Source organism: Eschrichtius robustus, chromosome 6, assembly GCF_028021215.1.
Source record: "Eschrichtius robustus isolate mEscRob2 chromosome 6, mEscRob2.pri, whole genome shotgun sequence".
Lineage (NCBI taxonomy): Eukaryota > Metazoa > Chordata > Mammalia > Artiodactyla > Eschrichtiidae > Eschrichtius > Eschrichtius robustus.
Window position 1 is genome coordinate 21063546 of NC_090829.1, and position 12881 is coordinate 21076426.

General features: G+C 37.8%; 1 protein-coding gene across 1 annotated transcript in view; it reads right to left on the minus strand.

The window, feature by feature from the left end:
• Positions 1-283: 283 nt before the first annotated feature.
• The window catches only part of COPB2 (COPI coat complex subunit beta 2), a 28762-nt gene continuing 16164 nt past the window's right edge, over positions 284-12881 (minus strand). Inside the window, exons 11-22 of the mRNA XM_068545996.1 lie at positions 11063-11151; positions 10866-10972; positions 9658-9801; positions 8814-8944; positions 8336-8543; positions 4448-4558; positions 3137-3351; positions 1649-1741; positions 1380-1560; positions 1125-1193; positions 907-978; positions 284-653 (exon numbers count right to left, since the gene is read on the minus strand). Coding sequence (XP_068402097.1) covers positions 558-653; positions 907-978; positions 1125-1193; positions 1380-1560; positions 1649-1741; positions 3137-3351; positions 4448-4558; positions 8336-8543; positions 8814-8944; positions 9658-9801; positions 10866-10972; positions 11063-11151 — 1516 coding nt within the window. The 3' untranslated portion in view covers positions 284-557. The remainder of the gene's footprint in view (positions 654-906; positions 979-1124; positions 1194-1379; positions 1561-1648; positions 1742-3136; positions 3352-4447; positions 4559-8335; positions 8544-8813; positions 8945-9657; positions 9802-10865; positions 10973-11062; positions 11152-12881) is intronic.

The following is a 12881-nucleotide window of genomic DNA, read 5'->3' on the forward strand; positions in this document are numbered from 1 at the left end:
AGGAGCTGGGGTTTCAGACCCTGATTCCAGAAACGGGTACCTACCAGACAAAGTCAGGGCAAGGCATAAGAAAGCTACATAGAGAGGAATAATGCCGTGAGGTCAAGGAAAATGGTTTAGCACAGATATTCAGTTCTAAGAAAAATTTGATTGATGGTATTTGAAAATAGTTATTCAAAGAAAAGAGAATGTGGGCTGATCCCTAGCTGAGGTGTAGTTTTGGCTCAGCCTTCTAAAACTAGAATCCTGTTTTCATTATGCAGAAAGGAAACTTTGAAGTATCTTCATTAATTCAAAAGATTTTATGAGATATGGTCTTAACGACAGTATGAAAAAAATCAAAGCCCACAGCAGTCTTAGTTAACAAGGAAACATTGTGATTTAGATGCTGCACATAAACTCCTCTGAAGATGAGGGCATTGTGCTCCCAGTGGGCCACAGCATCTACATATAAAAATCTAAGGAGTTTCTCAGAGTCCAAAGCACTGTGGTCAGGGTGACGATCAATACCTGTCCATAATAATGATCTGTTTAGTTGAGTAAATGGGAAACATTATTCAGTCATCCAAAATATCTTCATCCAGGTTGATATCTGTTGTGTCAATATCTTCTAATTCCAAATTATCCAAATCTACTTCCAGTTCAAGTAAACTCTGCAAAGAAAAGGAAGAGGGTGAGTTATATAGTACTGTGTTAAAGCAAAGTTATTAAAGAAAAGTTATCTGTGATTCATGATCCAAAGGGAACTAAAACAACAGTCAAAAGGGGGCATCTTCTCATTTCAAAACCCCTGCTCTGAAACTGATTACATCACTTAAAATGCAGAGGCCTGCACATCCTGCAGACGTTCGCGGGGAGGGAGGGTGAGGCTGGGGTCCAATAGGAAGTTGGGTATGATGTCCGTACCTTTTCTTCTTTGTTGTCTGTCGGGGGGGCCACAATAACAGGAGTAGGAGAAGCAGGTTTCCCATCAAGTTCCTGAAAACCCAAGTAGAAACACACATAAAGGAATCTGTTCAGGAATTTGAAATTTTTCCCGAAGGAAAGGCAGATCAGGATTAGGAAGTGGGAAATGGTACTTAAAATCAACAAATTTCAACCAAACTTTCTCATGTCTGACTGACCTGCTGAGATGCCGCTCTTGAGGGCTGCAAGCCTTTTGCCTCTTCCATAACATTTCTTTCTTCATTTGGCTATCAGAGAATAAAGCAATGATGAAATGAAATATTCTGAAAGCATAATTCATCTATAAACTTGGCCTAAATCCCAGATACTAGCTCTTAATCGAACCATAATGTATGTGGTGCAGTTCAAAACCTTAAGTCGTGAATGCCTTTCCACCCCGTAGTCACACGGGATGAGGCACCCCAGGCACTCACCGTGACCAGTGGGTATTGTTTGGCCGGCCACAGGTCAGCATGTGTTTCCTTCACCCATTCTTCTACAACGAAGGCTTCTTTTAATCCAGGAAAAAGGTTTTCATATTCTGTTGGATCAGCAAGGGATTCTGCTGCTTTCTGATTGACTTTTGAGAGATTTTCTCTCCAGAGTTTCACCACCCTATTACAGATATCATAGAACCATTGGGAGACTGTTAAGGGCTCTGTTTTTATCTCAAACATTTCTTCCTAAAATGAAAAGTCTGTACCTTGAAACCTGACTGGGTAAGTAAGTCCGTGCCAGGAAGGCAGCTTCTGGCAGTCGTCCAGTTCTAATCAAGAGCTCCAGGCAAGCATCAAGCCTGAAGATTAAAAAGGAGAGGCACTGTTACCAAGAATGAACGCGATAATAATGGCACTTACCACATTAAAGAAATGTGGGTTTAGTGCTGGCAAGTCAGCACTCCCTCTCCAACTCTCACACATACACCTCTTTTTCTGTCACTGCGCCACTAACTTGCCATCACCAGTGTGTTACATAACGGACTCCAGGAGTGCGAGAGATTTTTCAATCTCCTTAACTTCCCTAAGAAGAATCTAAAGGGGCTTTTTAAAACAAGGTAGCTTAGATGAGCACATTTAAGGGCTTCAGAATATGAAGAGCAGAAACTCGGTTTCACAAGTATAGTTTTGAGGGCAGCATCTCTAACACGGACTATGCTGGACAATCCAGTGGTGCCCAGTAGGAAAATATCCAGGTGTCCATTTTCTTTTTTTAACTTTTTCCTGTGTAAGTTTGATAAAGTGGATAACGTGCTTTAGAACTCAGAATTTTTTGGATTTTAAAAAGGTAATACCTTTTGGATTTTAGAAAGTACATATACATTACATAATACCCTCAGCATCAGACTCACAAACATAAACATTCTGCTATAACACATGAATACTAAATGCAATAAAAACAAACCAAGTGGCATAAAAGCAACTAATAATAATACTTCAGTGTTTAGGCCAGGTTTTGCCACCAAATATTCTCAGAATGTTTTTGGGTTTTTGAGTTATTGATAAGAAATAGTGGACCTATTCTTACAGGTATATAAATTTACGCATACATATGTTATAAAACACATACACATTCAAAGTTTTTATGATTAAGTGTGAGGTTTAAAAAGTATGTAGGGCAAAGTTAATGAATACTTCTGTGTTTTATTTCATAACACGGTCAACTAATGAAATGATCTCATACGCACTAACTGCTACAACTTTTTAATACATGACATTTTTATGCTTTATAGTTGAAATCAAATCTAAAAGTAACTGGCATCCTCATCCACCTTATTTTTGTTGTAAGCAGATCAGAATTATTCAACTTGGGTAAAATCACCTGCCGCTCAGGTACCAAATGAAACAAGCAGCCCAACAGCCTCCTGCCTTCATTAACTAAAATACCTTAGCCACTAAGTGGCAGGGCTGTTGAGAAAGGGGTTAACATTTCTCCCAGTTGAGCCTCCCTGAGCAGCTCATTTTGCTCAGACATTTAGACCAAATGTGGTTAAGAGCATCCTTTGCTGAAGAGCATCCTTTGAGTTCTTCCAAAGCAGCACTGTCCTCCTGCCTGCTCCCATCAGCAGCACCGCCTGGCCAGGCATCAGCACTCGCTCCAGGGCTCCTTCTTCATGTTCCTCTCCAAAGACCACCCTTGAAGTCAGTGCTTTATTACTGTGCCCACCTCTTTTAGACCTTGGGTTAATACTTACTTGCCCTGTAAAAAGTAGCTCATGAATGCCACATTATTCTTGCCGTCTCTCTCCGCACCCTCTGCTAGCTTGTTCACCATAGTAGCATTTCCAGAGGCAGTGGCCAAAAGCAACAGACCCCCATAATCCTGTGCATGGTGCAGGCACTCCTGGGCTAGGCCAAACTGGCATTTACTAATGGCAAGTTCAGCAAGTTGTTTCCACTTCTGTTCTGACTGTAAGAAAAGAGATTCCACATTAAAATATCTTTTAAATAAACATTTGAATTTCCAACATCAACATTATTCTGTTAGTCTGAACATCATTGTACTAACAATTTTATATTTTCTATAATTATAAAATACATATTTTATGTATACTGAGCTGTGCTTTTTCTATAATTATAAAATACATATTTTATGTATACTGAGCTGTGCTTGTTAAGTAGGGTCTATCAAAATAAGAACGGAATGACAAAATGTATAATGAGGAAATCGAAATTATTCACATACATAAAATTAATTCAAACACAAATCAAATTTAATGCTGCACGTGAATAATCATCAGCCCATTATATTTTTATTTTGTAATTACACAGTGAAACTAAAACTAACGAGTTTTAAGGTAATTAGACTGTAATTATTTTAAGGAACGATTTAATACCACTTTTTGAAAGCAGAAAAACCGTTTTATGTCCTTAAATATTTAATAATAAATATTATTTCTGTCATTTGTAGCTTCTCAGAAATCAAATAAAATGCTGCTCATTTGGATGATCTTAACATAGCTAAAATTTATTTAGTACATCTGAAATGAATTTACCAGTAAATGCTAGACTTAAACCACAACTGGGAGCCCTCAATATACAAAATATACAACGATCCATAAAAATGTCATTAAACTGTCTCAAAATGTCAGAACCCTTCTTTAAAACCAACGTCTTCCTCACTAGTTTGGGATATTGGCAAATTACTGCTGTGTCTGCATTCTTTTAGAGTTCCAGACTCCTTTATCTACTATCCTTTCCTTCTCTTTCCTTCTCTTCCAAAACAGATCTCATGTAAGACTAAAAAAAAACACTTTTTCTTAAATTAGAATGCTAAGAATATATTAATAAGAATATAATAATACATATCTCCAATATAATCCATTTAATTTATGCAAAGATAAACGTAATTCATTTTTTAAGAAGACCAAAGGAAGGCAACAACCTCACCAAAATGAGTCACTAATTTGCATTTCAGAAAACTTTAAAACACAACTTATAGTAGACACATATAAGTACCTACTGACCCTTCCATCACTTACAAAAAATCATAAATTAGTACATACCTCCGCTTCCACTGCTAATTGGTACGCAATTTTTAGTTCTCCAAGCTGAAGAGCAAGTTCAAAGCGATGCTCAGGGTCTGTGGATACCGTAAGAGCTTGCTGCTTGAAGCCCTAAACAGATAAAATGTGTGTGTTTATGTACAGAAAAACCTGTGTGTGTGTAGTCTACATATACAGTGCACACACGTGGCAAACAATCCATTGCTCTCTCAAACTAAATATGCTGCTGACATTGGAAGCCCCATTACTTAAATCAAACAAAGTGACAAATAAAAAATACTCTTCAATTAGAAGACAGAAAAATTAAGGAGCTGTTAAATTAACTGGTAAAAAACAGGGCAGAAAAAATTCAGTCACACAACATCTACTGTTTTCTAAGCAGTGGAAGCTGACCAATGCTTGATAAACTCAAGTAAAACAACAACCACTAAAATTTAGAAATGTAAAAGTAAACAAATGTCAAAAAGAAAAGGATTTTGGAAAGTTGACTGAACAAGAGCCACTTCAAAAAGAGAAAGACAGGCACAGTGGTGTAAACCTAGCTGTCCGTAATCTCCTGAGCTGGGCCTCAGAGATCTAGTCCAGTGCCTCAGAGGAAAGGAAGTCGAATGTAAAACCTTCCAATTTTCTATCATCCGCAGGTCATTTAGCAAACATTTTGCTTTCAGGTCCTGATACTGATCTGGTGTCATTACCTATGCCTTTACTGTTGGTCGCATGTCCAGTTTACTCATCAGCAAGTATTCCAGAGCACAGAAGTCTAAAACTGCCTTCCCATGCTCCAGTCATCAGCAACAAGCTTTTAAACCAACTACCGTAATTACTATATTAGCTTCTCCCTCAAGACAAACAGGGCTGATGGGGTCTGCCCGATGGGCAAGTTCTTCAGCTCCAGGGATGTGGTATATGAGACAAAAAGCTCAGGCTGCAGAAGACTTCCTCAGACTGAGAGTGAATGCTCTGTTAGGGGGTGGTCAGGATGGAGAAGCTGGACAGCTGTCTGAGTTCTGTCTGGGTAGATATTCAGCATTGCTATATCACTGTGTTTAAAATAACTTCCCAGACTATACAAGCTGCCCCTACCTCCATTCTCCCAGGAGTACAATGTAACAAGCCATTCTGAATAATCTGCATTACTCCCTTTCTTCCCTAGCACTGATGTAGACAATATAAAATCCAAGAGTGGAAGATGGAAGATCTATAGAACTAGTCAGATATAGGTGAGGGCAAAGCAGATGAAATGAGGTGGGCTATATACACTTACTTTTGCTTTCCTGCAAATCCCCACTGAAATGACACTTAGGGGGTTCTTTTTTAAAAGCATAACTCCCAAGGACACACAGAAAGGCAGCAGAGACATTAGTAACAATTTTGGAAGCTCGAAAGCTGGTGGAGGAGTACAAACATTCAAGTTAAAACACTAGAGAAGACTAATCCCTAAATCAGGAGTGAAGACAGCATAGAAACAACCTGATTCACACCTCAGAATCCCCAGAGGTGTCTCGTGAAGGGTAGTGTTAAAACCAGCAAATAAACAAAACTGCCTGAAAGTCTATATAAGAAGCAGTTAGATACCCCAGGTCCCCACTCCTCTCCCCGCCCCGACCTCTCGACACACACAGAAGACAGGAATCTTGTTCTTTGGAGAGGGTAAACTAGAGGGTCTCCGGTCTGAGGGATCCCTGCACACCCAGAAGGAGTGCTGAGTGGCAAAAGGAAAACAGGAGATTGTAAGAATGGATGTTGAGACTAAATATTTGAAATACTAAATAATGAGACACCAAGCCATACTCTGCTCAGCCCGCAGAAGGATGGTGATTGGGGAGCTTCTCTGTAAACTAAGCAGCCAAAGGGGTAAGACTTAAAAATACTAAAATGTCAATGAGGGCCATATGCCAACCTGAACAGTGCCTGGTACAATATTAAGTGCTCATTAAATTCACTAATTGAATAAATGAAGAGTCATTAAATTCATTAGATGAAGATACTGACATTGATTGAGGCTCCCCAAACAAAAGGCCTAGCCACATCACATATTTTTAGTCCAGCCAATAAATTCACCCATAAACTCAGGTCTTTTGACCTGCTTCTTAGACCTCCACTCTTAAATGAGTGCCCAAAGATCATGAGATACCTGAGGAAAATCTTTAAAAGGAAAGACAGAGATCAGAATGAACCAATAACAGCAATCTGAAGAAAGCATACAACATAAGGGGAAAAGAAAACTCAACAACAAAAACCATCATTCATACCCTTACAGAGGGTATGAAGATAAACTTTGATCCATAAACAAGATTTAGAAAGTCCAAGAATAACAAAATAAGAAAACCAGTGCAAGAGGTCCAACATCTGAATAACAGTTGCACAGAGAGAATACAGAAAACAAAGGAAGGAAATCAACAGAGAAATGATTCAAGAAAATCTCTCAAAAATGAAGGAATGAGTTTCCAATTAAGAGAGCTCATCTAATACCCAGAAGAATGAACAATAATTGACCCCTACACAAAGGCCCACCATCATGATAACATCACAGAACAACAGGGACAAGATCCAAAAAACTTCCAAAGAGAAAAAAACAGATCAGGTACCAAGAATCAGGCATATAAATGGCTTTAGACCTCAACAACTAGAAGCTAGAAGGCAGAAGGCAAAATAGAATTTCGTCTTCAAAATTCTGAGAGAAAATCATCTCCAACCTAGAATTCTATATCCAGTTAAATGGCCAAATATGTTTTAAGGTAGAACAATGGCACTTTCAGATAATCGAGGTCACAAAAAAATTTACCTGCTATTAATAAATAACCCTTTTCTCAGGAAACTACTGAAGGACATACCCCAGCAAAAGGAGGGAGTAAACCAGGAAAGAAGATAGGGAATATAGGAAACAACGGATCCAACTCAAGAGAGCCAAAGGGAAGCCCCAACACAATGGTGAGGGGATATCCATGATGAGGGCAGAAACCAGTTCAGCCTGAAGCAGACTGAACATACGGAAAGGAGATTTCAAGGAAATCTGGAGAACCATCGGAGTAGGGAGAATAACCCTAAGTACATAGAAAAATAAGCAAAGTTTAAAAAAAAGAAACAATTATTAACTCCAGGGAAAACAAACAACTGCAAGAGAAAGCTATTGCTATATCACATGGCTCAGCTGTGAACAGTGTTTACACAGCCACAGTAATGTAAACAATGAATACCAATTTAATCAAAATTTTGATGTAACTATACTGGGAGGTTAAGCAATAGGAAAGTGGCATTATGGGGTAGAAGCAGGGGGAGTGAAAGAAAGGTAAATTCCTCATCTTGTATAGAGTGGAAAGTCCCAAGAAATGCCTAAAGCTGAGAAACAGCAATATAAGTATGTTAGACATGTGGAAATAAATGCCAACAGTCAGCTAAAAGAATTACAAGTGATTACCGCTAGGGAGTAGAAATGAGAGAGAGAAGGGAGGGCTGTTTTCTTCCTAAGCCTTGCAAAACGTTGTACTTTGTGCACATGTAACTTTGAATTTATACTAAAAATTGCTACATTAAGGAAAAGGCTTATCAGTAACGGTAAATTTTATGTATATTTTACAAAGAGAGAGAGAGAGAAGCCAGCTAGGATAGAGAAAAATGCAGCATAGAAATGAAAATACTGATAGAACGGAAAAGAAGTCTACAAAAAGGGAAGACTAATAATCACCTCCAACATTTAAAGGGGATGCGAAGGGCAATGAGAAAGGAGGAGTATAACAAGTGACTTAAATTTAAAGGAGAAATTGCATTGCCATAAGGAAATCAGTGGTAGTTAAGAAATAAAGTTCTTCAAATTCGTATTAACATTCTTTCAAATTGCTGGTTTTCAAAAACACACACAAAACAACCAACCAACCCCCACCCCCTTACCTGCTTTTCCAAAAAGTGAGCAACTCTGGTCCTCTGCTCTTTTGGAATGGTCGGAAGGACCTTATCAGCCATGCTGAAGTCTCTCCGCATGACAGCTGTCTGGTATTCCAGCACTGAAACCAGCAGGGAGTAGCTAACGATGTTGAGTTCCTTATCCCCCAGATAAAGCCTGTTGTCTTTAGGAATATAGCCCAGGAGATACATCGTCCTGTAAGAGAAACGGAAACTAATTTAGAACTAAGCCCAAATCAGTACATACACACACTCTCTCTCTCTTGCAGTCACTCACTCACTCTGCCTCTTGCTCAAAATCTTTCCATTAGATTGACGCAATTTTGGTTAGCAATTGCCGCCTATTAAAACACTGAAAAATCAGGCCTATCATTGTTAAAAGCCAGCAATTGGTTTTGTTTATGTTTAAAAAGTATGCTTTTAAATTTAGGAGGCTAAAGACAAAAGCAAAACGATACTCAGCTACCTGTCCAAGTGGGCAATGGTGACTATTTCTCCTCCGACATAATAATTTAATCTGTTCACAGAACTTGTGTAAATGAAGCAGTCGCCTACCCACAGTCCTGTTTTCACAATTTCCTGAATCTCACCAAGAACCTGCAGGAAAAAAATAAAGTCTATTATTATCTTGTTCAGCAATAGGAATCCTGTCAATGACAAAAAACTGAATATAATTAGGGGTGATACGTAGAATAAGAAATGCAGAGAAAGAATCCTATTTCAAGAAAGAAAATCTTTCCTTGGAATTTCTACTTTCTTCACTTAAGAACAGATTCCTGGATGAGTATCTGTACTGTAAAATCTCACTGTTGCGTCAAAGCTGTAATCGAAGAACGTGCTGATCTAAACTCCTAACATAGAGTTTAGGCTCTATGAGTTTAGGCTCTAGAGTTTAGTTTAGTTTAGTTTAGGCTCTAGAGTTTAGTCTATTATGAGACTGGCATAATAAGTATTTCAAAAAGTCTTCCAAGACACCTCCACAATGGATGATTTATCATTACATTTGAGAGCGCATTTTAAATAACTCTGGCTAAACTGTCTTAAGACCAAAACACCTTCTAATTTCCTTACTGAAAGATAATCAAAGTTAGTCTAAAGGTTTCCTAAGATCAAAGCACAAATTTCTTTTGAACAAATACTTTCAGACCCTGATCTCTGAGCCAAGATTTTAATTTTCACATTTTACCATAACTCCTTAAATGCTTATCAGTTTCCCCAAACCTATTTTATAGTAGTAACAGTGAATGAAGCTCTGCTCTAAGAATATAAATCATTTAAAAACAAAGCTAAAGTTGTGCTGATGCAATTACTTCAAAGCCATCTTCAACGCCATCTTCAGTAACTCCCTCATGTGTTTCCTGTGCAGCCAAAACTTTTTCCGACAGATATTTAAGGATAAAAAATGACTCTTCAGTGGCAATACAGACTAGCTCTCCAGAGTCAGACCAGAAAATCTGCAACATGACAAACACAAACACAGATAAATGGTTTTGGATTTCTGAGTGGGTATGACAAACTGCATACACTTTGTTTCCTACAAGATTTATCGTCCTACATTAAGATACTAAGTATACACTTAACAATTCTGTCATGTATATACACACATATTTGGGAGGGTGGACAGGGCACTACTGTTCTATTTATAGAAATGGAAGGACCTAAGGGAGGCAGCAAGGAGCGCTGGCAGTAAGTGCCAGGGGTGCTGAGATTCAGAGGAGCACTAGCCTATTCCCTATTGCCCTACAATAGTGTTTCTCACTCTTTCTTTTTTTCCCATATGACCCCCACCTCAAACCTTTTTTAGGCATTTTTTTCCCAATCACCTTCCCCTGAAGTTTTAATATCACAGATACTATATGTCTATACATATATTAATACATAAACATATACATACGGTACACAAACACATAATGTGTATAAACATATGTGCATCTATGCTTTATAGATAAAGAGTACAGTTTGTCATCAATTGGTTTCAGGAACCAATTTCTTCCCCCAGGGGACGACGTCCCCCTGCTGAGAATGCATGCTCTAGAAGACAGAACCAGGACCCTGGGGAGGTGGATTTGTCTCCACAGATTATTTCCTGACAGTTAAAGCTGTCAAAGAAGCAGGCAGATCTAAAGGCTGAAAACTTTGTCACTGGAGAACGGCTACCTAAATTTTAAACAGCCATTATCAGGTAAAGTATGAAAAGGCTTTCTGAACTGAGTGGGAGACTTGCAGGCACTTCCAGGTCAAGAACTCCCTGGCTACTTATCTTCAAAGCATTAAAGCCATTTAAAATATGAACAGCACTTGGCATTTGTATAACTTTTTATACTTTTCAAAAAGCCCAACATCTACTGCCTCACTCAAATACCACGACTCTCCTTTCCTAAGCAATCCTGAGGTACATAGCACTGTGTCCAGCACAATGGAACAGGGACAGCAGGGTACAAGGATGTTTCTTGGCCTCAAGGACTCAGAGCTTGTCACAAAGATGTACACTCCAAAAACAGCAATGGAGGGAGCTCACGTGTTTGGGCTGAATTTCAATTCTGCGTATGAGTTCTGTATTGTCCCAGTCATAGAAAGCTAAGCCATTTACAGATCTGACTCCCAGTAAGAAGCCTCCATAGATACCTAAAAAGAACAAAAACAATTTTAGATCTTTCGATGTTTTTGAGCCATTATAAAGCTTCTAAAATTGTATCATATATAAACAGCACTCACTTTCAGCTCCAAAATCTGGTTTAAATGATTTTTTTTCCTTAAAGTTCTTAAATATCTTTACAACACTGTTGCTCTCTCTTATTGCGTATCTGGGGGGGAAAAAAAAGGAAAGCAAATATAGCATATTATGTATATACTAAACTGCAATTCCACCAAATGTTACAAATATCTTCAAATACATTTGAGTAGTGAATTATGCAAAAATATAAAATAGTTGAAAATTCACTAATATATTTTTTCCTGAGAGATCGGTGAACTGCTTACAGTTGGACAAATAATGAATGGGTTTCACAAGGTCTATTACACAAATTACTAGGGCTTACAAACTATTTTAGAAACTGAAAAGATCCAAATGTTCCTCAATAGGTGAATAACTAAACCAACTGTGGTCTGTTCATAAAATGGAATACTACTGTGCAAAAAAGGGAACCAATTACCCATCCATGCAACGACATGGATAAATCTCAAAAACATTATGCTGAGCAAAACAAGCCAGACGTAAGAGTGCATACCACACAACTCCACTGACATGAAACCCTAAAGAAGACAAATCTAATCTACTGGGGAGTAGGGGCTGGGTGCTGACTGTTAAGGGACACAAGGGGATTGTTTTTGAGATGATAGAAATGTTCTATATATCTTGATTGTGCTGGTGGTTACAGATTATATCCATTTGTCCAAATTCACTGAAATATACACATAAAACAGTGCATTTTATTTCGTATAAATTATACCTCAATAAAAGTAACTTAAAAAATAAAAACTTTTATTATAAGTGGCTCATTAGTCAGCCATGTTTGGCAACAACTTAATAAATCATATATACTCAGGCCTCTGCCTTGAAAAGGGGCTGTGGTTGGATACTCGGGAGTATATGAGGAAGTGATCTGACAAGTGCTTTGCTCAAGACGGGAAAGATGCTGAACAGGGTCTGGGCTGGATAAAGCTGAAAAGAGGAAACTATCAAAACGGAGGGAGAGGTATGTTGAGAGAGGTAAGGCGACTCATGAACCATAGTTTTGCTTAAGATGGTAACAAAGTACCTTTTAGTATATGGAACTGTGCATGAATGAGTTTATTTAGGAAATTTATGAAAAGATCTTACCTCTCAGTGACCTTTTTGTTAAAAAATAAAAAGCATGCATCTTACTATGCAACACTGAGGCTTAAGTTACCCACTGCCGGCAGAAGACGCAACACAAAATATGGGGAAAACAAAACTAAGAAAACTGTAAAGATGTAATTCAGTGTCTGAAAAAAACGTAAGCCCCGAAGTTTATTACATGCACCAAACAGGAATCAAAGTGGAACCGGTCAGTGACTATAATAATTGAGATGTAAATTTTTCCTGTTTTTAATGAGACTATTTTATGAACATTTTGAATTCAGACAGAATTTGTTTTGTTAAGAATGGGACGTGAGTAAAGAAATACTTTTATTTGAATTATGCAGCTAAATGTGGTTTTTCCCCTTTTTCCACTTTATTTAGAGATGTATAAAATTTGAGGATGCTTAAAGTTTACGCAAGGAATGAACAGACTTAATTAGGTATAAGTTCCTAAAAGGCATTCTGTAAGCCCATTACTGTTTTGAGGAAACAGGTTCCTCTGTGTTGTTCTGTTTCATTTTCAAATTAGGATCCCAAGTCCTTGATTTAGATTCTCAAGGAGGGTGATGATATATTTAAATAAAATTAAATGGATCCTAAGATTGTAAAAAAAAAAAAAAAAAAAAAAAAAAAAAAAGAGGTAACATCACAGAAAATGAGTTTTTTTTAAAACATCTTTATTGGAGTATTAATTGCTTTACAATGTTGTGT